At 51.6% G+C, this 27,996-nt stretch overlaps 2 protein-coding genes across 3 annotated transcripts; one reads left to right on the forward strand and one right to left on the reverse strand.

Moving 5' to 3' along the window:
- Positions 1-299: 299 nt before the first annotated feature.
- Positions 300-7,695, forward strand: LOC149274591 (scaffold protein ILK-like). 2 transcript variants are annotated; one of them, XM_089505311.1, is made up of 12 exons: positions 300-388; positions 2,517-2,682; positions 2,800-2,923; positions 3,476-3,574; positions 4,268-4,351; positions 4,718-4,803; positions 5,774-5,883; positions 5,995-6,122; positions 6,357-6,478; positions 6,574-6,673; positions 7,269-7,399; positions 7,546-7,695. In XM_089505311.1, exons 1-12 carry the CDS (start codon positions 300-302, stop codon positions 7,693-7,695), a joined length of 1,389 nt encoding a protein of 462 aa, XP_089361437.1. The 2 variants fall into 2 exon arrangements, with proteins under 2 accessions (XP_089361437.1, XP_089361438.1); XM_089505312.1 differs by having other exon boundaries at positions 2,800-2,895; positions 3,478-3,574.
- An 11,727-nt stretch (positions 7,696-19,422) lies between these two features.
- Positions 19,423-27,713, reverse strand: LOC149274592 (tripeptidyl-peptidase 1-like). The gene is made up of 13 exons (XM_089505299.1): positions 27,661-27,713; positions 26,781-26,861; positions 26,161-26,300; positions 25,657-25,807; positions 24,806-24,927; positions 23,664-23,824; positions 22,940-23,138; positions 21,770-21,958; positions 21,521-21,593; positions 21,152-21,272; positions 20,652-20,810; positions 20,185-20,310; positions 19,423-19,560 (listed from the first exon to the last, which is right to left on the reverse strand). Exons 1-13 carry the CDS (start codon positions 27,711-27,713, stop codon positions 19,423-19,425), a joined length of 1,713 nt encoding a protein of 570 aa, XP_089361425.1.
- Between the last annotated feature and the right edge of the window lie 283 nt (positions 27,714-27,996).

Below are 27,996 nucleotides of genomic sequence, written 5' to 3' on the forward strand. Positions count from 1 at the left end.
GGTATACGCCGTGAATATATATCGTGCATGGCCTGTGGGTATACGCCGTGAATATATATATCGCGCATGGCCTCTGGGTATACGCCGTGAATATATATATATATATATATATATATATATATATATATATATATATATATATATATATATATATTATATATATAAAATCGTGTATGGCCTCTGGGTATATGTTTGGATATCACGTATTTTCCTGCGTTTCCATGTTACGTGTCACAGAGGTCGCCCATTTCATGTGTGTTTTCCGTGTGTAGATACCCTGGACTGTCACCCAGCGCACCATGGACGATATCTTCACGCAGTGCCGCGAGGGCAACGCGGTGGCCGTCCGCCTGTGGCTGGATAACACGGAGAACGACTTGAACCAAGGGTGAGTTTGCGCTGGTGGCTTCTGGCAGACCTCTCTACCCTCCACAGATGCCCCTCTCCATGCCCTTGTGGATACTTCTCTTCCATCTATCTGCCCTCCGCAGATACTCCTTGTTACAGGGTCACCATACCCACGGCTGGGGACCCCTGCTGGAGGGCTGAGGAATCACCGGTCAGTCCCTCATACGGATCTGGCTAGTCCGAGCGACTACCTCAAAACATACCAGCAAAACATATATATATATATATATATATATATATATATATATATACACACACACATTATATATATATATATATATACTGTATTGGCTCGGATATAGGCCGCCCCCGTATATAGGCCGCACCCTAAAAGTTTGGTGCTTTTTTTAAAGAAAAAGTTTTTTTCTTTAAAAAAAGCACCAAAAAAACATGCTGCCACTCTGTCTCCCCCCCCCCCCGAGATATGCTGCCACTGTCCCCCCCCCGAGATATGCTGCCACTGTGCTTCCCCCCCCCCCCCGAGATATGCTGCCACTCTGCCCCCCCCCCGACTTACCAGAGGAGACTCCCGGGTGTCTTGCGGGGCCGGCGGGGGGCAATACGCGTATACAACTTCCGGTGCCAGCACTCAGCGGATGTGCCGGCACCGGAAGTTGTATACGCGTATTGCGTAGATGACACCCGGGAGTCTCCTCTGGTAAGTCTTGGGGGCAGAGGTAAAGCGCATCGTGCGGACGGTCACCGGCTACGGTGATGCGGGTAAACAACCTCCGCAGCCGGTCACCGTCCGCACGATGCGCTTAGACAACCTCCCGTGCCGGCACCCCCCTACCCCCCCCCCCCCCCCCCCCCCGTGGAGAGTAGGCTGCATGTCCCGGCGTCGGGCGCTAGACCCCGAATATAGGCCGCACCCCCACTTTAAAGACTTAAAGTGGGGGGGAAAAAGTGCGGCCTATATTCGAGCCAATACGGTATATATATATACACACACACACACACACAGGGCTGGATATATCCAGCACAACACACATTAACATAAAACAAGATATTGGGGTACAAACCGCCCCCTTAATCTGCCTCCCAGAGACAGCAGGGGCAGTAACGGGATTAGCAATACAATAGGGGTCCCAGCCTCCACTATTACCGGCCCAAACCAGTTCCAGGGATGGCCGGGGTAAATGTCTGTAGTGGTGGGAAGTGGGGGGGGGCAACATAATAATGCACCATGGGGTGGGGGGTCTGATATTAAACAGAAAAAATGGCGGTCACTCCCTGCCGGAGATAATCCCCTCAGCCAGTGATGAGATGATACTGCTGGGGGGACACAGAAGTCTCTAAAAACCCAGGGCCCATCGTCAATAGGGATGGAGGGTTCCGTCACACCATCAGCTTGGGGAGGACACAGGGAATGGATCCGGTACGGGGATAAGGGATACAATGGGTTCCCCCAGCTGTGTTATCCCCCCTGTAGTGCGGGGGCCGGCGGGGCAGACAGGGCTGTGCTGGCTGATTAAGAGCCCCAGCCGGGTTACCTGATTGTCTCTTTGAAGGCCAGAGCTGCAGCCACATTCAGTCTCTGGGCCGGTTACACAATAAACACAATATAATATTATAATATAATATATTACCGGGTCACGGGATACTGAACCGGACACAGACGCTCCATGACCCGGCTAAACCGCACACCAATCCCCAACACAGACCCCAAAAACACCCTCACCCAACAAAACACTTTGTGCAAATCGCCCCCAGACACCCCGATCGGGACAGGAGGTCCGGGGATGAAACTCCAGTTAACCTGGCCCTGCCACACTCCTCTCCATCCCGCCGTGGGTACCCCGCTTCCTCCCCTCTACCCTGCCACAGATACCTCTCTCCATCCCACTGTGGGTACCCTACTTCCTCCTGCGGGTACCCTACTTCCTCCTCTCTACCCTGCCACAGATGCCCCATCCATCCCGCCGTGGATACCCCTCTTCCATCTATCTGCCCTCCACAGATACCTCTCTCCATCCTGCCGTGGATATCCCGCTTCCTCCCCTCTACCCTGACACAGATACTCCTCCTGTCTGACCTGCCACGGTCTGCTCTTTCTGCCCCCTCTCTGCCCTCCTCACTCCGTTCTCTTCTCTCCTGGTTTGTGTCAGCGATGACCACGGGTTCAGTCCCTTGCACTGGGCGTGTCGCGAAGGCCGCAGTAACGTCGTCGACATGTTAATAATGCGAGGGGCCCGGATCAATGTAATGAACCGCGGAGATGACACCCCTCTCCACCTCGCTGCGAGCCACGGCCACAGAGACATCGTGCAGAAGGTAAGCGGGGCGTAACGAGCCACGGCGACTCCTCACATCACGCTGAGCCGCCGCACAGGGTAACGCGGCATCGTCGTTACTTTAGCTCACGCTTTGTGTCCTGTTCCTCTCTTACAGCTGATTCAGTACAAGGCGGATGTGAACGCGGTGAACGAGCACGGGAACTCCCCTCTGCACTACGCCTGCTTCTGGGGGCACGACGACGTGGCCGAGGTGATCGCTCCCCCTTCCTGTTGCGACCTTCTGATTCGTCTCTCCCGCTCCTCCACTTCCAGGACGTCTCATGAACCCGCCGCCCTCCCGCCTCGCCTCTTCCTTACCCCCGCCGCCCTCCCGCCTCGCCTCTTCCTTACCCCCGCCTCGCCTCTTCCTTACCCCGGCCGCCCTCCCGCCTCGCCTCTTCCTTACCCCCATTGCGCTCCCGCCTCGCCTCTTCCTTACCCCCATTGCGCTCCCGCCTCGCCTCTTCCTTACCCCCATTGCGCTCCCGCCTCGCCTCTTCCTTACCCCCGCCGCCCTCCCGCCTCGCCTCTTCCTTACCCCCGCCTCGCCTCTTCCCTACCCCCATCACCTACCCCCATCGCCTCTTCCCATCTCTCTCCTACCCCCACCGCCCTCCCGCTTCGCCTCTTCCCATTTCTCTCTCCTACCCCCACTGCCCTCCCGCTTCGCCTCTTCCCATCTCTCTCTCCTACCCCCACCACTCTCCTGCCTTCCAGAAATCCCCCCTACAAACCGCTGAATGTCTTATTGACCCTCTTGGCCAGTGAGCTAACAATTTCCATGTTTCCTTAGGATCTGGTGAATAACTCTGCCCTGGTGTACATCTGTAATAAGTACGGCGAGACCCCGCTCGACAAAAGTAAAAACCACCTGCGGGAGATTCTGAGAGGTTCGTGACTCCTTTACTGGGTTGAGCACCTTTGAGCTACGTGGCCCGGTGTGGCAGATCACTCAGTGTGCACCGCGGTATATTGTGTGTATTGCGCTGACGCCGGCTGTCGTGACCGCGGTATATTGTGTGTGTATTGCGCTGACGCCGGCTGTCGTGACCGCGGTATATTGTGTGTGTATTGCGCTGACGCCGGCTGTCGTGACCGCGGTATATTGTGTGTGTATTGCGCTGACGCCGGCTGTCGTGACCGCGGTATATTGTGTGTGTATTGCGCTGACGCCGGCTGTCGTGACCGCGGTATATTGTGTGTGTATTGCGCTGACGCCGGCTGTCGTGACCGCGGTATATTGTGTGTGTATTGCGCTGACGCCGGCTGTCGTGACCGCGGTATATTGTGTGTGTATTGCGCTGACGCCGGCTGTCGTGACCGCGGTATATTGTGTGTGTATTGCGCTGACGCCGGCTGTCGTGACCGCGGTATATTGTGTGTGTATTGCGCTGACGCCGGCTGTCGTGACCGCGGTATATTGTGTGTGTATTGCGCTGACGCCGGCTGTCGTGACCGCGGTATATTGTGTGTGTATTGCGCTGACGCCGGGCACGGTGGTGATCCGTTAACGGCTGTATGTTTGGGGGGGGGGGGGGGTTGGCGCTGAGTAACCCATTGTGTTGATCGTTTTCTTCCATCAGATCGTGCGGAGAAGTCGGGTCAGAACATGAACAGAGTCCCCTATAAAGACACCTTCTGGAAGGGGACAACTCGCACTCGGCCACGTGAGGACCTCTCCCACCCCATCTGCCCCAACCTCCTCGGTCACATTCAGCAGCGTCACTGCGTCCTACCCCGAGACAGTGGGGGAGGAAAGGGTTAAGGGTTACTGAGATCTACTCAGCTGATCCTCACTGGGGTCGGCCCTTCATCAGCTTCCTTCTGCCCCGTTAATGAATACCCCGGAGAGCCCGCATGACATTTCTTTGTATAGCGCCAGCAGATTCCATAGCGCTGTCACAATAAGAGTAACACACGTTGAGGCAGAGCAGTAGAGAGGGCCCTGCTTCTAGGAGCTTACAATCTATTAGGAGGTGAGGCGGTAGCAAGGGTCCTCTCTCCTCTCTCATCCCTCCTCTTCCTCCTCACAGGGAACGGTACGCTGAACAAACAGGCCGGCATCGACTACACTCAGTTAACGCGGATTCACAAGCTTAACGACAACCACTCCGGAGAGGTAAGAGGCTACCCCCTATGTGACCGGTATATGACTGTACCCCTGAACACCACCTATGTGACCGGTATATTACTGTACCCCTGAACACCCCCTATGTGACCGGTATATGACTGTACCCCTGAACACCCCCTATGTGACTGGTATATTACTGTACCCCTGAACACCCCCTATGTGACCGGTATATTACTGTACCCCTGAACACCCCCTATGTGACCGGTATATTACTACACCCCCCTATGTGACCGGTATATTGCTGTACCCCTGAACACCCCCCTATGTGACCGGTATATTGCTGTACCCCTGAACACCCCCTATGTGACCGGTATATTACTGTACCCCTGAACACCCCCTATGTGACCGGTATATTACTACACCCCCCTATGTGACCGGTATATTACTGTACCCCTGGACACCCCCTATGTGACCGGTATATTACTGTAGCCCTGAACACCCCCTATGTGACCGGTATATTACTGTACCCCTGAACACCCCCTATGTGACCGGTATATTACTGTACCCCTGAACACCCCCTATGTGACCGGTATATTACTGTACCCCTGAACACCCCCTATGTGACCGGTATATTACTACACCCCCCTATGTGACCGGTATATTCCTGTACCCCTGAACACCCCCTCTGTGACCGGTATATTACTGTAGCCCTGAACACCCCCTATGTGACCGGTATATTACTGTAGCCCTGAACACCCCCTATGTGACCGGTATATTACTGTACCCCTGAACACCCCCCCTATGTGACCGGTATATTACTACACCCCCCTATGTGACCGGTATATTACTGTACCCCTGAACACCCCCTATGTGACCGGTATATTACTGTACCCCTGAACACCCCCCTATGTGACCGGTATATTACTGTACCCCTGAACACCCCCCCTATGTGACCGGTATATTTCCTACCTCATCCACTCCTTCTCTACAAATTGCCTCATATCCTCTTGGCTGTCAGCTGTGGAAGGGGCGTTGGCAGGGGAATGACATCATCATCAAGTGTCTGAGAATACGGGATTGGAGCACAAGGAAGAGTCGCGATTTCAATGAGGAATACCCCAAACTCAGGTGAGGACACGGTGGCCAGCTGCGCTCTCCCCCGCGCCTGTACTTCGCCCTCCAATCCCGTCGCTCCGATCCACCAATGTCCGTTCATTTTGTCTTCTTCACTTCCTGTAGGATTTTCTCGCACCCCAATGTTCTCCCGGTGCTGGGCGCCTGCCAATCGCCTCCCGCTCCACAGCCCGTGGTGATTACCCATTGGATGCCTTACGGATCTCTATACAACGTCCTGCACGAGGGGACCAGTGAGTGGCTGTGGGTGATGAGTGGGAGTGACATTTGATGTTATATATTATTTATATTATCGTTACCGTGGAGATGAGGGTCCTGTGAGCTTACGGTGTATCGTGGGGTATAGTGAGTATTGTCTGGGAGCGGGATCTCAGTAAGTGACGCGTTGGATACTCGGGGAAGTGTCCGCGGCGTCAGACTCCTGGATGATAACGCGGGACGCCCGCTTCCTGTCTCTGTGCCCCCAGATCTGGTGGTCGACCAGTGCCAGGCCGTGAAGTTTGCCCTGGACATTGCCCGTGGGATGGCGTTCCTTCACACGCTGGAGCCCCTCATCTCGCGCCATTATCTGAACAGCCGCAGCGTCATGGTGAGTGTTGGGGGGCTTTCCCCGGGGGCCGCGTCCGTGCTTCTGTCTGCCGTGACGCAGTCCCTCCACGCCTCTCGCTTTCCTTCCTTCTGTAGATCGATGAGGATATGACCGCCCGCATCAGCATGGCCGACGTGAAGTTTTCCTTCCAGTGCCCGGGCCGGATGTACTGCCCAGCGTGGGTGGCACCCGAAGGTAAATATCCATCTTCCACAAATAAATAAGATACGTGGTCAGACTGAGGACGCGTGGCTGACGTTTCTGGTGGAATAAGTACGTTGGAAAGGGAGGGAGAGAGACGGAATGGGAGGGGGAGAGAGATGGGGAAGAGATAGAGGGAGAGAGACTGGGGGGGTAGAGATGGAATGGGAGAGGGAGAGAGACTGGGGGGGTAGAGATGGAATGGGAGAGGGAGAGAGACTGGGGGGGTAGAGATGGAATGGGAGAGGGAGAGAGACTGGGGGGGTAGAGATGGAATGGGGGTAGAGATGGAATGGGAGAGGGAGACGGGTAGAGAGAGGGAATGGGGGAGAGGGAGAGAGATGGGGGACAAGAGAGAGACTGTTAAATGCATAAAGTGATTAAGCAAAGGCCAGGAGGGAAGTTTATTTCAAAGGCCAGAATCTAACACTAGAAGGTCGGAGACTGAGCTGGGAAAGTGGTAGGTAGGGGGAACAGCCTCCCAGCGGGAGTGGTAGAGGGTAATACAGTGGAGGGAATGTAACCGTGCTGGAATCTGTAAAGACAAAGCGTAGTTTTTTAAGATGTTATCTTATTTCCCGATCTCCAGCTCTCCAGAAACGGCCGGAGGACATTAACCGCCGCTCCGCCGATATGTGGAGCTTTGCTGTTTTGCTTTGGGAGCTGGTGACCCGCGAGGTTCCTTTCGCTGACCTCTCAAACATGGAGATCGGCATGAAGGTGAGTAGGAGCCGAAGGCTTGCGGTAAATGAATGCCGGTTCGGGGGCTGCCTTTGGTTGCTCTTGGAACGCACAGGGTTGGGTATTAATGTACACAGATTCAGGGCTGCTTGGTTTCCTGGTGGTGACGTTGTAATGCGTTCTAGGTGTCCCTCGAAGGTCTCCGTCCCACCATCCCCCCCGGTATCTCCCCCCATATCTGCAAGCTGATGAAGCTCTGCATGAATGAGGACCCGGCCAAGAGACCCAAGTTTGACATGATTGCTCCTATCCTGGAGAAGATGCAGGAGAAGTAACCCGTTTCCGCGCACGTGCCACGCGATCACGTGACGTGCCACGCAATCACATGACCATAGCAGCATTTTTTCCCGATCACAGCTTCGTATTCCCTGCAGCGGCCGAGCGAGGTGCGACGCTCAGCTCTTTGCCATTAACAGCCACCAAGTGCCTTCTAGAAGCTGAGGACGTCTTTATAGCCAAGAGAGATACTCGCGCATGTGCACAGACCCCACGCTCTCACACGCTGCCTTAACGTGAAATTTACATATACACGCGACACACGTACATGTGACGCGTGGCTGAAAATTCCAGAAGTCTCCTCCTACTCGGGGGGGAGATTCACTAAGCGGTGATAAGCGTGTGAAATGTCTGCGCCGGCCCCGAGAGTTCGTATTGTTACACAGGAGGGAAGACTCTTCGGCTCGGTGCCGCCGCTGCTCTCTCTCTGGTGCTTTATCGACTGCCTTGCCTGGTGGGGCCACCACCAGCCGTCCTGCCACCGCAGGAGCGCATCATACAGAAGCCGTGCTTGTTTTTATTTTGGTTCCAGCATTTTTTTTTTGTTTTGTTTTTTTTGTGACCGAAATTTTTTATTTTAATGAGTTTAAGGAAGAATTTTTTTGGGCAGCGCTGGTTTTCAGAGGATCGTGGTCTCTGCAGCTCGGTAAGTGCTGGTGTCTGCAGAGCATCGCTCGCTCTGGATGAAGCAGCGTACCTGTGTCTGCAGGGCATCGCTCGCTCTGGATGAAGCAGCGTACCTGTGTCTGCAGGGCATCGCTTGCTCTGGATGAAGCAGCGTACCTGTGTCTGCAGGGCATCGCTTGCTCTGGATGAAGCAGCGTACCTGTGTCTGCAGGGCATCGCTTGCTCTGAAGAAGCAGCGTACCTGTGTCTGCAGGGCATCGCTCGCTCTGGATGAAGCAGCGTACCTGTGTCTGCAGGGCATCGCTCGCTCTGGATGAAGCAGCGTACCTGTGTCTGCAGAGCATCGCTCGCTCTGGATGAAGCAGCGTACCTGTGTCTGCAGGGCATCGCTTGCTCTGATGAAGCAGCGTACCTGTGTCTGCAGGGCATCGCTTGCTCTGATGAAGCAGCGTACGTGTGTCTGCTGGGCATCGCTCGCTCTGGATGAAGCAGCGTACCTGTGTCTGCAGAGCATCGCTCGCTCTGGATGAAGCAGCTTACCTGTGTCTGCAGGGCATCGCTCGCTTTGGATGAAGCAGCGTACCTGTGTCTGCAGGGCATCGCTCGCTCTGGATGAAGCAGCGTACCTGTGTCTGCAGGGCATCGCTTGCTCTGGATGAAGCAGCGTACCTGTGGCTGCAGATTATCGCTTGCTCTGGATGAAGCAGCGTAGGCATCACGCCTGCCCATATAATGCTCCTTCCATATATACTGTACTGCCACATCTCTATATAGTGACTGTTCCTCGTATGTATAAATATATATCGGCGTGTATCACGATAATGTGTATCTCTCTATACGTCGGGGGCCGTTCGGTCTCCACGCCTACCCTGGGCTGCTGGCCGTGGGTTAGCGGAAAGGGGTTGGATATTTTTTTTATATATAAATATAAATTAACCCTGTGCACCTTGTGAATGCTAATAAATATTATTTTAAAAGCTCAAACTTGTTATACAATGTATGTAGCGCGTGTGTATGAATATATATATATATATATATATATATATATATATATATATATATATATATATATATATGTGTGTGTATATATACACTGCTCAAAATAATAAAGGGAACACTTAAACAACACAATGTAACTCGAAGTCAATCACACTTCTGTGAAATCACTGTCCACTCAGGAAGCAACACTGATGGACAATCAATTTCACACGCTGCTGTGCAAACGGAACAGACAACAGGTGGAAATTATAGGCAATTAGCAAGACCCCCCCAATAAAGGAGAGGTTCTGCAGGTGGTGACCACAGACCACGTCTCAGTTCCTATGCTTCCTGGCTGATGTTGTGGTCACTTTTGAACGCTGGCGGTGCTTTCACTCTCGTGGTCGCATGAGACGGAGTCTACAACCCACACAAGTGGCTCAGGTAGTGCAGCTCATCCAGGATGGCACATCAATGCGAGCTGTGGCAAGAAGGTTTGCTGTGTCTGTCAGCGTAGTGTCCAGAGCATGGAGGCGCTACCAGGAGACAGGCCGGTACATCAGGAGACGTGGAGGAGGCTGTAGGAGGGCAACAACCCAGCAGCAGGACCGCTACCTCCGCCTTTGTGCAAGGAGGAGCAGGAGGAGCACTGCCAGAGCCCTGCAAAATGACCTCCAGCAGGCCACAAATGTGAATGTGTCCACTCAAACGGTCAGAAACAGACTCCATGAGGGTGGTATGAGGGCCCGACGGCCACAGGTGGGGGTTGTGCTTACAGCCCAACACCGTGCAGGACGTTTGGCATTTGCCAGAGAACACCAGGATTGGCATATTCGTCACTGGCACCCTGTGCTCTTCACAGATGAAAGCAGGTTCACACTGAGCACGTGTGACAGACGTGACCAGGGGAGGGCTGGCAGCATAAGGCCTGGGGGGCAAGTCTAGTCAGGTGGCCCATTGCACCACCGAAGCGGCTGCGAGCCACTTTGAAAGCGGTCGTCGTGCGGCAGTCACTCCACCGGCGCCTAATGAAATTAAAGCGCCCGGCGTTCACGCACAGCGCCGCCCAATAGCCGTGCCTCAGCTCTTTATCCCACCCCTTTTAAGATGTGGGACAAAGAGCTGAGGAATGGCCATTGGGCCTGACTGCCGCACGACGCAAGGACGTACCGAGAGTATTTGGCACCTGTGGCAGATCCTGTATGTGGCACCCCCCCCACACACACACACTTTAAAACTGCATAGTTTCTATGGTTAGGCAAACATTGACAGGGGTACAGCATAACTATTATATACTGAGGCACACATTGACGTCAATGCGTGCCTATCACTATACATTGAGCCAGACACTGACAATACTGCACTACAACCCCTATCACTATATACTAAGCCAAACATTGATGTGGTATAGGCCTAACACTTCAGTGACTGGCTTAGTACATAGCAGGGATGCACCGAAATGAAAATTCAGCATTCATTTGGCCAAAACCGAAAAAAAACCCTTTTAAAATACTTTATTAAAAGTAACACCAAAATTAGACAAAAAACCAATTACAATATTAATATATATATAATTAACAGCAATCACAATCCTATCATGCCCAGGTTCTAGCATGTACTGGCTGACTTAGCATGATAGGCGTGTGATTGCTGTTTGCAATCATATATAGCTTTAATACTGTTATTGAATTTTTCTGTCCAATTTTGGTATGTAATTTACTTTTAATAAAAGTGTTGTTAACACACCACAGTTGGACAAAAAAAAAATTGATAACAGCAATCACACTCCTATCATGCCTAGACAGCCTCCCTATGCCATGCTATTCCCCCCACACTTCCATGCAATATGAAACCCTCATTCACAAACATTCATCATAAACTACAGCATAACACCCATCACTCTCACACACTCACTAATATTTTCCAACCTTTCCTCTGGCACTGTCACTTTTCCTCCTCTTCGTTCTTCCTCTTGTTCTTCCTCTTCTCTTTCCTCTTCTCTGTGCCATCCTTCCGGTGCAGAGAGCGCGGAAGACGGTGCGCCGGGATTTGACATCAAGTCCCGACGCACAGCCACAGTTGCCGCGCGCATCGTTTTTGGAGGCGTGCTGGCACCCCTCAGCGAGCGGCACTCCAGGCAGACCGCCCCCCCCGCCAGGTACGCTACCGGCACGGCGGCCAGTCCCGGTGGCAGCCGCTTAGTTTTTAACTTTGCGGCTTCCATGAATGTTCGTCTGCCGGCCGCCCGGCCAGTCCGTCGGCCCGGATTCAGGGCGGCCTGGGGGGCAATTGCCCCTGCCCCCCGGCCCAGCCCGCCCCTGGACGTGACAGAGTCTGGAGACGCCGTAGAGAACGTTCTGCTGCCTGCAGCATCCTCCAGCGTGACCGGTTTTGCGGCGGGTCAGTAATAGTATGGGGTGGCATTTCTTTGGGGGGCCGCACAGCCCTCCATGTGCTTGCCAGAGGTAGCCTGACTGCCATTAGGTACCGAGATGAGATCCTCAGACCCCTTGCGAGACCATATGCTGGTGCGGTTCGCCCTGGGTTCCTCCTAATGCAAGACAATGCTAGACCTCATGTGGCTGGAGTGTGTCAGCAGTTCCTGCAGGAGGAAGGCATTGATGCGATGGACCGGCCCGCCCGTTCCCCAGACCTGAATCCGATTGAGCGCATCTGGGACATCATGTCTCGCTCCATCCTCCAACGCCACGTTGCACCAGACTGTCCAGGAGTGCGGGTGCTTTAGTCCAGGTCTGGGAGGACATCCCTCATGAGACCATCCACAAGCTCATCAGGAGGATGCCCAGGCGTTGTAGGGAGGTCATACGGGCACGTGGAGGCCACACACACTACTGAGCCTCATTGTGACTTGTTTTAAGGACATTACATCAAAGAATTGATTGAGAATTTTTGGGTGATTTTCTTGTCAGCACATTCAACTATGCAAAGACGGACGTATGTCATACGATTAGTTCATTCATTCAGATCTAGGATGTGTAATCTTAGTGTTCCCTTTATTATTTTGAGCAGTGTGTGTATGTATGTATGTGTATATATATATATATATATATATATATATAGTGTGTGTGAATATTTGTTTATTAAAAAATGATGCCAGAGAGGGTTTTTTGATCCAGAAAATGAACTCTTCCACCATTGGGTCTGAACCAACGCTTTGCCACGATGAGTTTTTTATAATTTAGAAATGATTATATTTATAACACGCGGTTGGGGTTAAGTGCAATAATTGAAATTCTATATATAACGGCAGTCAGAGCCGGCCTTAGGCGTTGTGGCGCCCTTGCGGACTACTCCTCTGGCGCCCCCCCCTCACTACCCCCCCTCTCTGCCCCCTCAAACTACCCCCCCTCTCTGCCCCTCAAACTACCCCTCCTCTCTGCCCCTTCAAACTACCCCCCCCTGCCTCTTCAAACTAACCCCCCCGCCCCTTCAAACTACCCCCCTGCCCCTTCAAACTATCCCCCCCGCCCCTTCAAACTATCCCCCTTTCCCATTCAAACTACCCCCCCTGCCCCTTCAAACTACACCCCCCCTTGCCCCTTCAAACTACACCCCCCCATCTGCCCCTTCAAACTACACCCCCCCATCTGCCCCTTCAAACTACACCCCCCCATCTGCCCCTTCAAACTACACCCCCCCATCTGCCCCTTCAAACTACACCCCCCCCTCTGCCCCTTCAAACTACACCCCCCCTCTGCCCCTTTAAACTACACCCCCCCCTGCCCCTTCAAACTACTTACCTTGTTGCGGGAGTCCTGTGGTGAGAGCGGGAGGTATCCGTCTTCTAGCTCTGCCGCGGTGCCGGCATTTCATGTTGAGCGCCGGAATAGTCCGGCGCTCAACATGAGATGCTGGCACCGCAACGGAGTCACGGAGAGTAAGGGGCGCCGAGTGGGCAGGCGCCCCTGCTACCATGGGTCGCACACCTCTAAGGCCGGCCCTGACGGCAGTCGAGTGCGATCGCAAAATCTATACAGGGCCCTCCACGTATATCGGCACGCTTGATAAATATGATAAATGTGGCCTTTACTTTAAAAAAATACACAAAAATATTCTGCGCTCATGATTACAAACACAAAGCAGGTTTATCCAAGAAATATATAAATTGTTGAATATATGAATTCTGAAAATGTTTCGCCCCTCCTCTTATGGGGGACGCCTCCCGGGAGCTCTTGAGTAAATCTGCAGACCCTTCAGAGCGGCAGCGCAGATATCTGGGAGAAGTAAATCATTCAGACACAAGGTGTTCGTTCTCAGTCACTTCTCAATTTATTCATTGTTGCGAGCGGTTTAAATACTATTTCAGGGACACTGCTACAAAACCATTCACAAAAATAATGTAACACTCAGCATATAGCGGGTACAACTAATCCACATCAAACACAGACTAAGGTAAAAAGTTCTTATTTACACAGAGTAACTATCGTCCTAGCATACGGACAGTAAACATATGTTATCTCGTTACTTAAGGATGAGAAAGAAATCATTAACAAGACTCGTCTACATTGGCAAAAGTGTCTACAACAACATGTATATTTAATACAAAATTGTGTTCATTTAAATTCCATATTTACAAATTCATATGAGAAAAATCTATTTGCAATATATTCCCAGTGAGATTATACCTTTTTAGTACACCTGGGTGACTAGGAACAGGAAACTGTTTGGCCGTGACTTCCTGTTTCACGGGGGAATAAATATTAGGTAACACATAGACCAAATTTACCTTAGCTGTTCATCGCAGGGGGTAAACCCCAGGAATATCGCCGGGATGAGATGCAAAAAGTACTTGAGCTTCACAAAATGACTGTAAGAAAATAGTAAAAGCACAGAAAATGCCCGTTTCCACCATCAGGGCAACAATTAAGGAGTTCCCGTCAACTGGAAATGTAATGAATGAACGAACCTAGAAGAGGATGCGTGTCCGTATCACGTCTATCATGTCTGTATCATGTCCGTGTCCGTATCGTGTCTGTATCATGTCCGTGTCCGTATCGTGTCTGTATCATGTCCGTGTCCGTATCATGTCCGTGTCCGTATCGTGTCTGTATCATGTCCGTGTCTGTATCGTGTCTGTATCGTGTCTGTATCGTGTCTGTATCGTGTCTGTATCGTGTCTGTATCGTGTCCGTGTCGTGTCCGTGTCGTGTCAACACACAGACGTTGGTTGCATATTCAGGTCACAAAGTCTCCAAAACTACAATCCAGCGTCCCCTTCATCCCCATGGAAGAGTTATTCGGAAGAGTTTCAAGTGCAACGGGTTTTTGGGTAGGCCCGCCGATATCTCTGTGGCCCCTTACCCCAGTTACCTCTTTGGGCTCTGCAGGCCAATCCTGAGCCTCCGCTACCTGGGAGTTGGGGTACATAACTGCGGCAGCCCCCCCACCCAGTGGAGCATCCGGGGTATGGATGGGGGTCCTGCTGGGAACAGCCGAGTGATTAATAAAACTGACAAAGGGCTAACTTAAATTTAACTTTGTACTGCACAGCAAAACACTCTGCATAAATATCACAGAAAACATGAAATATTCAGAATATACAATATGAGCTTCACCCACCCAGAACAATCACCGCGGCCCACCCTGATATTCGCCCTAGCGGCCACTGGGTACCTTTAGTTGGTGCGCATAACACAGTTGGGGCCCATAAGTATTGGCTTGAGTTATATGGAAACTTTCAGTATGTCAGTAAAGTCTTTTATTTGTGTGACTAAGTTCGGGGCGCCGTGTTGTGGAGACGGGGAGAGGTTTTAGGTTTATAACTCCACAGTCTGCAATAAGTTCAGCCTTTAACCTCTTCATTGCCAACGAGGCCCGGACTGGGACAAAAAATAGGCCCGGGCATTTAAGCCTGAGCAGCCCATATTTATTTATTTATTGTTAAAGCCCACCCTTCATGTACCATCTTTGCATTTAATCATTCACACAAATCATTAACACATTCATTAATGCAGTCTCACAAATCATTCAAGCAATTCATCCACACATGAATTCATTAATTGTCATACGCATTCACACAATTCATCCACACATTTATTCATTCATTCTCATACGCATTCACACTACCCCCTCTCATCATCTTATCTGCCCCTTCTCACTATGTTCCCCCTTTTCACTATGTAACCCCCTTCCCCACTTCTCAATATGTACCGCCTCTATCTATCCCCTCTCCCCCTTTCTCACTACCTAACCCCCCTCTGCCCCTTCTCACTGCAGCCCCTTCCCTCACCCTATTTACCTTGTTGCCAGAGCAAGCAGCAACTGCGACCGTGCCTGTGGCAGGGCAGGATTGACTTAGGGGCTGATGGAGCTGCAGCTCCAGGCTCCTACCTTAAAATAGGCCCAGTCAGGACCGGACTGACTGGGCCTATATGGCCGCATTAAGGCAGAGCCCCTTAAGCCCGCCGCAACTGCAACCGGGTCCGCCACTCTAAGGCAGAGCCGGCCTTAGGTGTTCTGGCGCCCTGTGCGGACTACTCCTCTAGTGCCCCCCCATCCCAAAAAAAGAAAGGAATAAAAACTTGTAACAAAACTCCCCTTTCTCACTATCTATCCCCCTGTATCACTATCTACCACCTCTGCCTCTTCTCACTGTTATCATTATATACTGAGGCAGACATTGACGGTGGTACAGCATAATACTTATCACTATATACTGAGGCAGAAATTGACGGTGGTACAGCATAACACCTACCACTATATACTGAGGCAGACAATGACGGTGGTACAGCATAACACCTATCACTATATACTGAGGCACACATTGACAGTGGTACAGCGTAATCCCTATCACTATACATTGAGCCAGACATTGACAATAGTGCAGCATAACCCCAATCACTATATACTACGCCAAACATTGTTGTGGTGTAGGCCTACCACTTCATTGTCTGGCTTAGTAGTAGGGATGCACCGAAACGAATTCTGGACTGAAACCGAAAATGCAGCATTTACCTGTCCGAAACCGAATATGACCTCCCCACACTATAAAAAAAACCCTTTTATTTAAAGTAAGTAACACACCAAAATAGGACAAAACAATTAAAAAACAATATTATATGTATATATATGATTGTTAACAGCAATCACATTCCTATCATGCCCAGGCATACCCAGATTCCAGGATGTACTCGCAGACTTGGCATGATAGGAGTATGATTGCCCTATCTACCCCTTCTCACTCCCTTCTGCCCCATCTACCCCTTCTCACTCCCTTCTCCCCTATCTACCCCCTTTCCCCCTATCTACCCCCTTTCCCCCGTCTCATGCCCTTCTCCCTATCTACCCCCTCCTAACTATCTACCCTCTCCCTCTTTGAAGTTCACTTACCTTTCAGGAGTCCTGCGGTGAGGGTGCAAGGCCTCTGCCTCCCAGCTCTGCCACTGTATGGAACAGTATAGAGTGATGGGAGTTATGATGTACTTTTAGAGCATAATTAGATCATGAAAAAGACATTGGAAATGGTACAGCATAACACCCATCACTCTCACACACTTACCAATCCACACCTATATACCAATCCACACGTATATACCAATCCACACGTATATACCAGTCCACACGTATATACCAGTCCACACGTATATACCAGTCCACACGTATATACCAATCCACACGTATATACCAATCCACACGTATATACCAATCCACACGTATACACCAATCCACACGTATACACCAATCCACACGTATACACCAATCCACACTTATATACCAATCCACACATATATACCAATCCACACATATATACTAATCCACTCTTACTGAATATTTTCCTACCTTTCCTCTTTTCTCCTTACAGCTCCTTTTCCTCCTCTTCGTTCTTCTTCTTCAGTTCTTTTGTCTTCTCTGTCTTCTTCCGGTTCAGAGGGCACGGACAGCGGTGGGCACGGGGATCTAACAACAAACCCCGGCGCACAGCAGCTGTTGCCGCGCGGATCACAAGGGAGCGGTATCGGAGGTCTTTAGCAGACCTCCGGCTCCCTTGAGTGATTTTAAGCCGAGTTGAACCCGGCTTAAAATCACTCAAGGGAACCGGAGGTCTGTTAAAGACCTCCGATACCGCTCCCTTGCGAGCCTGCTCCTCCAGCGGCGGACATTACTGTCCGTCTCTGGAGGGGTGCCGGGTGCCGCAAGTTGGCACCCGCTGATGAGCGGCACCCGGTGCGGACCGCCCCCTAGAGTGTGACGCCCTGTGCGGTCGCACACCCCAAAGGCCGGTCCTGCTCTAAGGGGCCGGGAAGCCCCCACCAGGGCCGGCCTTAGGGGTTTGCGGCCGCACAGGGTTTAAATTAAAACATCGGGGTTTTTTTTCAACTTTATTTAACATCCTCCATGTTAAATAAAGTTAAAAAAAACTTTATTTAACATGGAGGATGTTAAATAAAGTTAAAAAAACCCCGATGTTGTAATTTAAACCCTGTGCGGCCGCAGACCCGTAAGGCTGGCCTTGGTGGGGACTTCCCGGCCCCTTAGAATGGCGGACCCGGTCGCAGTTGCGGCGGGCTTAAGGGGCAGGTGCCCCTTATGCCCTGCGTTAATGCGGCCGTAGGTAGGATAGGGGCTGCAGCTCCATCAGCCCCTAAGTTAATGCGGCCCTGCCGTGGCCCGGCCCACCGGGCAAACGCCCGGTGTGCCCGATGGCCAGTCCGGGCCTGCTGCCAACTCTGATGCAAACAGCTCTGTATCGTGGACTGTCTGCCGGAAGCTTCTGCCAGGATGCTGCAGCTCTCCTCTGACCGTGGATTTCAAGCAGACTTCTTCTCGTTCCTAGGCCTCTCTCTCTCCCTATCTCCCAGAAAAGTTCCTTCAGCTCTGGCATCCAACTCTGAACTCTTCTCCCCAGAACGCCCAATTGCCCCTTTTACACCTCAGGCTGTGTGCTGTGCAGTTCTCCATCTGCTGGTCACTCCATAAGAACTGCAGGTGAGTCAGTGGCACAGCAGCCATCACTGAAATCCCCTGAGGGGTCACACAAGAAAAAACCTCGACGCTCATCATCCAAACTCAAATCATAGATTAATGTCGTCAGGTAAGTCTGGCAAATTCCCAGACCCTCTCTCCCTCCTCTCTCTCTGCCTTACTCCTCTCTCTGTGCTCTCTCATTTCCTTCTCCCCCTCCCCCACACTCCTCGATTTCCTAGCCTAGATTACAACTTCTTTCGCCATATCTGCTCCTAGCACCTGAGCCAGGGGCTGTTTAACCCTTCATTATACAATGAATAGGTGGTATCCGGGATGGTGGAATAATACGTTGGTACAAAAGTATTGTTCAAAATCATTTATTATCAATTTTTGTTGAAATCAGAAAATTCGAGGTATGCTCATCTTACAGATAATGTGTCGGAAGCTCGGGAAAAAGCGTCAAACCGAAACCACCTGGCGAGGTGGAGATCACCGAGATCAGATATTTCCTCTCCTGGATTTTTTTGCCCCATTCTCTCCCCATTTCTTCAATCCCCATCTGCTGTCCTTCCTTCTTATTGGCCCCCCTGTTACGTGACATTCCCTTTAGGTCTCCCTAAAAGCTCTTCCATCTCCAGCTCACTTGGTTTTGTAAGACTGGCGTTGAAGGTCCACATGATGAAATTCAGGGTTGGATAGTTTGGGGTACAGGGCAGTACCCCTGTCCAGCAAAATATGTCATTGTGTGTGTGTGGGGGGGTCAGTGTCATGTTTCATGGGCGATCTGCATGTACTCTGCCTTTTGAGCCTAAGTTGGTTGAAATGAGAACCTATGCCTGGAATTCCTGAGATGCTGCCATCGAGAAGAGAACTTCAGAGGGTCAGCAGCCTGGATCTACATAAAGGAGGCTGTATCACATTAGAGAGCGTTGCACGCATGCCGAGGCCGTGTAGAAGACATGTATGTACAGGCGGTTTCCTTGGTCTGAATGATCACCCAGTGTGGCCGTTACAAAACGTGCACACAGGAGGATGGTAGCCAAGTGTTAAGGGCAGCTGTACAAAGGGGTCACTGGCTATTAACTGGAGAGGCGGATGTCCCACAGGGGTATCTTCTCGATAGCAGGGGTGTAATTAAATCATCAGCATGAATAACGACATTTAAGGCAAACAGATACAGAAGGTATCTTTGAGTATCAGCGTAACAGGGCTTTCAGCAGCTCGGGGAAGTTTGGGGTACCCCAGCCGGTCACGGGGTCCCAGCTTGGAGTTGCACAGAAGCCCTGCCCTAAAACAATGTCGTCGATACAGGACAAGTGACAGCCTTCGGTGACCTGCCAAGGAAATGGAGAAAACAAAAAAAAGATAATAAATGGATTCATGCTTCCTGAGAACATCTGTGTATCACATACTATTTTCCTCACGCTATCCTTTACTCTATATCCTTTCACCACCTTCCCCTCTTTCATCTGTGACTCTTAGTCCAGTGTAAGATATAGAGGACCAAGCACCAAAGCTTGAGTCGAGCTGCTAAGGACAATCCCAGCTAGTCGGCCTTAATGGAGTAACTTGCGCATGCCCTAAAGCCAACCGAACCTCACATTGGTCAACTTCACAAACACGCAAGTTGCCAGAAAAGCTCCTTCTTGACTTAATCAACTTGAACCCACAAGAGAAGAAGCCAAACTCTCAGCACAGAGCAACCCAACATTTGGATTCGCTGATGATCAGTTCAATTTGTTGGACGTCCCTCTATAACTAAACTTATGGGACCGAAAATAGCTGAGGGGAAGATGACGGGCGAATTAAATGGTAACATTTTTTTAAAAAAGGGCAGAGAGGCCCAGGGAAAGAAAGGATGACACGGAGTGAGAATGTAAGGATGACACGGAGTGAGAATGAAAGGATGACACGGAGTGAGAATGAAAGGATGACACAGAGTGAGACTTTGTACTCACATCAGAAAGGCCGTCTCCTTTCAAGGCGTACAGGGCTGGGTTCAGGAAGCCCAAGGTGGGGAGCCCTTTCTGTAGCCGATGGTCATTAATAAGGGCTATTATCCCCCCAAACACTGGTGTGGAGGCCTGAAAATGGTTCATAGAAAGCGTCACCACAACAAAAACATTTAACATCGAGAAATGTAGAGTTAGGGATTGTTCTGGTCAGATAAAGGGTGGATTGTATTTAAGATTGAGAAATGTAAAGTTATGCATTTTTTTGTAGTAAAAAGACTCTGTAGTATGGTTACAAATTCAATAACCCTACTTTTTGGCGATGACAAAAGTTTGAGCCCCCTCCAGTCAGACTTATCGCAAGAACGTTGGAGAAATAGTGAGAAGAGGCTTGGTGCCATTCCACGTCCGTGGCAGAGATAGGGTCAGGGGTTGACACACAGCAAATATTTGGAAGATAAAGCTGCTCTCACCGATGTGCCGGAGACCCACGGGACGGGTACGCGGTTTATCACCACCCAGTAGTTATCAGAGAGAGCAGCCACATCCGGATACGCTCGGCCGCTGCGATTATAATAACTCTCTGGTGGCAATTTCTCCGTGGACTGTAGATATTTCGACACAGCAGAGACCTAGAGAGGGGAAGAAAACTGAACATAAAGAGGAAGAGAACAGAGACGCAGCCAAAAACCAGCCATCATTACGAAAGTCTCAGCCATCTGCCTGTTCTGTTCATTCCCTGCCTTTCGTGGATCTGCCCTCACGTCCCACGTAAGTAACGATACAGAGACTGACGTCAGACACCAGGAGATAGAGACCACGCAAAGTCACCGTGACACAGGACAGAAGAAAAGCTACCACTTGCAGCTCCATTTGCAGGAGACGGAAGGTACCGGCAGCTTGGGGCCCAATCATACAGAGCAGAAACAGCCAGGCAGCAGACACGGAGTACCGGAGAGGCGAGGCCGGTTACCTGATACTGCGGCATGGGGAAGACATTGCTGAATCCACCACCACTGATGTAATCAGTCACTTCGCGGGTCACCTGAAACGGGTTCTTAAAGGAAGTTCCACCCACTGTGGTCACATAAGGACTGCGGAAAGACGGCACGAAAACAGTGCAGAAAATCATCACTTTCCTGGAGCCGAGAGCTTAGTCTCTAATATAAGAATTGGCTGTCCTATCGGGCATAAGACTTCGCTAAACATAGGCCAAGGCTGGAAGAGGAGCGCATATGACATCATCATCATCACCATTATGTCATCATCACAATCAGGAACCTGGCAGAAATCTCTACCATCTGGATGAGATCTAAATATTACATTTCTACACAAATCTCACCTGGAGGCAGGAAAGCTCGGCCGAAATACGTTTTTAGCTTTTACGACTTCTCTGCACCCTGCGCCATCATCACCTGCAGCAGGACAGGAGGAGAACATCAACGCATTGCTACCTTGGAATGCAAGCTCTTGGGCCGACAGCCCAAAAGGATGCACAGAGTAAAACATACATGTTCAGGAGTCTAGTTTGCAGCTCTATCCTGCACCAGGCTCATATGTAATTAAAGCTCTCCATTGACCCCTGCAGTACCTGAAGCGAAGAGGATTGTGAGTCCCCGACTCGCAGCTTTCAGAAACTCTACGTTGATCCTCTGCATGAAAGCCACAGATAAAGTGTCCTCGTCGTCTCCATAACTGATGGTGTGGACCCAGGGCACAGAGGACATGTTACTCAGCAGTATCATCCACTGCAGGAACGGCTCCTGAGACTCATGGCGTCCTAAAAAAAAAGGCCAAGAGAGACAGGCTGGTCGTTCTGAGACGCTCCATGGGGCAACGGTCTCTGAGGACTAAGAGATTGCGCCTTGACAATCTCCCCCCCCACGCATCTGCCACCTTTACAATCCCCCCACGCGTCTGCCACCTTTACAATCCCCCACGCGTCTGCCACCTTTACAATCCGCCCACGCATCTGCCACCTTTACAATCCCCCCACGCGTCTGCCACCTTTACAATCCCCCCACGCGTCTGCCACCTTTACAATCCCCCCACGCGTCTGCCACCTTTATAATCCCCCCACGAGTCTGCCACCTTTACAATCCCCCCACGCGTCTGCCACCTTTACAATCCCCCCACGCGTCTGCCACCTTTACAATCCCCCCACGCGTCTGCCACCTTTATAATCCCCCCACGAGTCTGCCACCTTTACAATTCCCCCACGCGTCTGCCACCTTTACAATCCCCCCACGCATCTGCCACCTTTGTAATCCCACCACGCGTCTGCCACCTTTACAATCCCCCCACGCGTCTGCCACCTTTACAGTCCCCCCGCATGCGTCTACCCCCTTTACAATCCCCCCGCACGCGTCTACCCCCTTTACAATCCCCCCCACGTCTGCCCCTTTATATTCTGATTCGTTCTCGTTGTATTAAATGTTGTGCTTCAGGTCTGTGCGGGAACAGTCGGTGTCCCGCAGTTTGCAGGACTTCATATTCAGTGACCCCGAGTGACCGATCTCTGCTGTCCCTGTCCTGTCCTCTGCTGAATTACCTTCTTCACAGGACTCCCCAGCCTACACATGTTTTGTCTGAGTGGAACAGCAGCTTTAACAGGGTATTTGGGGTCAGCGATGGCTGATGTGAGTCACGGGAGGCCCGCTGATCCCCTTTGTATAACAGCGCGTGTGATATGACGCTGGCGTGTATCATGTCTTCACATGTCCAGCCGCCCCCCAGCTCTTTAGGTGTCTGCAGACCCTACCTGGGTTGCTGAAGACCCACGTAGAGATGTTGGCTCCAGTGCTCATGATATACTCCACATCCAGACTGGCTTCCAGACCAGCTCGGCCTCCTCCCTGCTCCCCAACCACATGATCCACCTCCACCTGATGCGAAAAACCTCTCCCGAAAAGATACATGAATTCCGAGAGATCTGCGGGGTGGAAATACTGCTCCAGAAACTGCGGAGACAGAGGAGGATTCAATGTAAAATCCTGGTACTAACATATATATAACACTTCCCCCATAACACTGTCCCCCAGGGAGGTGGTACCGCTCTCCCCGGAAGGTGGTACCGCTCTCCCCAGGGAGGTGTTACCGCTCTCCCCAGGGAGGTGTTACCGCTCTCCCCAGGGAGGTGTTACCGCTCTCCCCAGGGAGGTGTTACCGCTCTCCCCAGGGAGGTGTTACCGCTCTCCCCAGGGAGGTGTTACCGCTCTCCCCGGGAGGTGTTACCGCTCTTCCCAGGGAGGTATTACCGCTCTCCCCGGGAGGTGTTGGTGCCGTAGGAGAGAGTGTTTCTGTTCCACAATAGAGAGGCAGGGAAAACACTATAAGATGTGTTACTGCTCTATTTTCCTAGAATGGTCGCCCAGGTTCTGTCCTTAATTGGGGAGGCAGTATGTTAGTATCTGAGACATTTGAAATGCTACCATTTAGAGATGGGAATCATGTTAGACGCGTGAAGGTGGAGCCCTGATAATGACCTGCGCGCACCCCTGGCTGTTATTGGGGTGTCTTCCAATGTCACTGGCGGACAGGTTGTATCTCTGACGCAGGACGGTCGGGGTGACTCCCAGGTGGAACCCCGCGGCTGCCGTGCTGTTTAGGACTTTTCTGTGTGACGGAAAGCGATGCAGACCTCCAACTATGAAAGGAAAACAAAATGTTGTAGCCACGCCCCTGACATGGAGGCTGCCCACGTCCCCGACATGGAGGCTGCCCACGTCCCCGACATGGAGGCTGCCCACGTCCCCGACATGGAGGCTGCCCACGTCCCCGACATGGAGGCTGCCCACTTCCCTGACATGGAGGCTGCCCACTTCTGCTCCATCCCAACCTCCACTCTGCCCTTCCATGAAAAAGCAACACCCGTCCCACAGCCTACCCACCACCGTACAGAAATACCCCTAATGTGTGTCCAACCAGGGCACAACTACTCCCATGTTCAACCACACTGAACAGGGACACCTGTCCTTCCTACCCCACCCAGCACGTTGAGCCTATCTGTCCTACCCCACCAAACACAGGGACACCTATCTGTACTACCCCACCAAGCACGTTGAGCCTATCTGTCCTACCCCACCAAACACAGGGACACCTATCTGTCCTACCACCAAACACAGGGACACCTATCTGTACTACCCCACCAAGCACAGGGACACTTATCTGTCCTACCCCACCAAACACAGAGACACCTATCTGTCCTACCCCACCAAACACAGGGACACCTATCTGTCCCACACCACCAAGCACAGGGACACCTATCTGTCCCACCCCACCAAGCACAGGGACACCTATCTGCCCCACCCCACCAAACACATGGACACCTATCTGTCCCACCCCACCCAACACAGGGACACCTATCTGTCCCACCCCACCAAGCACAGGGACACCTATCTGCCCCACCCCACCAAACACAGGGACACCTATCTGTCCTACCCCACCAAGCACAGGGACACCTATCTGCCCCACCCCACCAAGCACAGGGACACCTATCTGTCCTACCCCACCAAACACAGAGACACCTATCTGCCCCACCCCACCAAGCACAGAGACACCTATCTGTAAAGCACAGTGACACCTGCCATGTGACCCCATCCATACCCTCATTCTATGCCGTACTTACCAAAATCTATATGTGGTGCAACCTGTGGGCTGACAGAATAGGGGGTTCCTGATCTCACCACACTCCGGTCCCCCTTCACATAGCGATGAAACTGGGCTCCAGGAAGTAATTTCTCTGCATTCCTACAAGACAAGGGCCGGAGAGGGACACTCAATGGGATCAACTAACCCAGACAGGACAAGGACTAATCCACCCAAATTCCACCCTCATTAGTGGGCAGATGATGGACAAACAGAAGAAAATCTCCTAAACATGAGGCGAATAAATACGTTTTATATAATTGTGATGGTTCTATTGGCTTATTCCACAGTGTCCAGTAACCCGAACTCAGTAACCTGAACTCAAGCACCAAGAGAAAACACTCACTGGGCTCCATTCACTAAACAGCGAGCTACTTCTCTACTACTGGAGATAATAAATCTCATCTCACCCCATTCAGCGTGCATTGTGGACAGTTACGGACATGGAGCTGCCGATATACCACCTTTCACCATAAACCCCCTAATTAACCTTAACTGCGATGGAAAATCAGACATAGGCCTGGAATGGGAAGACACAGGGCGCGCAGACCGAGAAGACACGGGCGCGCAGACCGAGAAGATGCTGGGAGGACAGACCGAGAAGACACGGGTGCACAGACCGAGAAGACACGGGCGCTCAGACCGAGAAGACACGGGCGCTCAGACCGAGAAGACACGGGCGCGCAGACCGAGAAGACACGGGCGTGCAGACCGAGAAGACCGAGACACGGGGGCGCACAGACCGAGACACGGGGGCGCGCAGACCGAGACACGGGGGCGCGCAGACCGAGACACGGGGGCGCGCACACTGATACAAGGGGGCGCACAGACCTGGCCTGTGTCCAGCATTGTAGGAAGTCTCCGGTCAGGACAGTGAGGCAGTCCCAGATTCCATGTTTCTCCAGCCAGTTCCTAACGGTGCCGAGAGTCTCCTCCGATGGTCCCACGAGATCACTCAGCTCCGCCAGGGACAGATAATGACCTGGAGAGCAGAGGCCAGATGGTGGTCACAGGTCATGCGTAGGAATTTTAATATCAGCTTTTTCTTGAGATTTCCCCCAATCTTTCAGAGAGAACAGAACAGAAAGCCCCGACCCTCCCCCCATGGGGTGTTCAGCACACTTTCATTTTATTAATCTCTATCCAGTTACAGTTCAGGGCAGGGGGCAACCATTTCCCCCGCACACTGGGGTATTCACTACTGTGAACTGTTACAGGATGTGACCTGTGTAGCTGTAAAGCGCTTCCCCCAGAATGTGTCCATTACTTCGGCTTTGGTTGAAAGGGTCCTTCCTGGAGAAATGAATCATATTACAGAAGGAACCCCTTGCTCACCGTACTGCGGAGACCTTGGGTCTGACACCTGTTCCACCAGGTTCTTCAGCTTGTCCACACGTTGCTGCTTTAGTGCAAAAGTCAGGATAACACCCTCACTCCCGTCCACGCGCTCCACGTGGCTCCAGCCATCCGGGACCCTGGGAGAGAAGTGGGAGATACGCTCGGTTCTGTGCATTTCTCTCCTCCTCAGGCTTCCTGTGATCCCTCGCACCTGCCCTTCCATCTAGGTTATCCTCCATTAAAATAAATACACGGAGAGATCACCTTTCTGACTAAATAATTATCGACAAAAAAAAAACCATAAAACACTGAAGGAAATATTTTGGGATTCTCAAATTCTTTTATTTCTGCTGAGGATCACAATATTACAAGTTCAGCCAGCAGGTCACAACACGCTTTGTATATTCAGTCAAGCCTATTGCGCGGCTATTGTGTGGCTATTGTGCGGCTCTCTTAATAGACTGGGTGGTTGAATTGGGTCCTATTTAAGTTTTATACATAGACAGAGAGTCCGCTATGACATACGTGACCCAATGACATGGCAGTCCCCGTATAACACACAGCTTTCTCCTTCTCACACTCATCATAAAGCGTGGCAGAGTATAACCGGATCTAACCTCACACTCTGGTCGGGCTCGAGGTGGACCCTTTCTGCCAGACCCCCCAGGGACATCCAGAGAAGGCCAAGGAATAGAATTCTGCAAAAAAAGGAATCAGAACGCGTCTGGACCAACAACGAGCTAATAAGGACTCACTCATTATCAACTATCCATCCACAAAGTCCCTATCTAATGACTCTACTTAAAATCTCCTGCCTCCCCTCACTATGTTACACTCTAGTCCCAATCTCACACTCTCCATCTCTCCTCAGTACACTCTCCTCTCTCCCTCTGGTTCTATGTACTGAGTCCGCTCTCCTCTCTCCCTCTGGTTCTATGTACTGAGTCCATTCTTCTCTCTCCCTCCGGTTCATGTACTGAGTCCGCACTCCTCTCTCCCTCCGGTTCTGTGTACTGGATCTGCTCTCTCCCTTCGGTTCTGTGCACTGAGTCCGCACTCCTCTCACCCTCCGGTTCTGTGTACTGAGTCCGCTCTCCTCTCTCCCTCCGGTTCTATGTACTGAGTCTGCTCTCTCCCTCCGGTACTGTGTACGGAGTGCGCTCTTCTCTCTCCCTCTGGTTCTATGTACTGAGTCCGCTCTCTCCCTCCGGTTCTGTGTACTGAGTGCGCTCTCCTCTCTCCCTCCGGTTCTATGTACTGAGTCCGCTCTCTCCTTCCGGTTCTGTGTAATGAGTCCGCTCTCTCCCTCCGGTTCTCTGTACTGAGTCCGCTCTCTCCCTCCGGTTCTCTGTACTGAGTCCGCTCTCCTCTCTCCCTCCGGTTCTCTGTACTGAGTCCGCTCTCCTCTCTCCCTCCGGTTCTGTGAACTGAGTCCGCTCTCCTCTCTCCCTCCGGTTCTCTGTACTGAGTCTCCTCTCTCCCTCCAGTTCTATGTACCGAGTCCGCTCTCCTCTCACAGACGCGGTATACCGGGAGGTCTCCTGTAACATGATCCATAAACTCGTTACCTGGGAGCCATGACTGTGCCGGGGAGTCAGACTGTTACTGTGTAGCCATGCTGATCCTCCTCAGAATGATGACTGTCTGTCGCTGCCGCTTCCCTGTCTGTCTGTCACTCTCAGCTTCTGTCCGTCTGTCTCTCGCAGCCCTGTCCGTCTCTCGCAGCCTCTCTCTGCCTGTCTTTATTTGGCAGGCACCTCCCTCTGTCTTTTTCCTGCTTTTGGTATCTGAGTCATGTGACTGTCAGCTGACCCCAGCACAGAGATTGTGTGT

This window comes from Sceloporus occidentalis, unplaced genomic scaffold (genome assembly GCF_023333645.1).
Source record: "Sceloporus occidentalis isolate IW3139 unplaced genomic scaffold, rSceOcc1.0.p SCAF_322, whole genome shotgun sequence".
Classification (NCBI taxonomy): domain Eukaryota; kingdom Metazoa; phylum Chordata; class Lepidosauria; order Squamata; family Phrynosomatidae; genus Sceloporus; species Sceloporus occidentalis.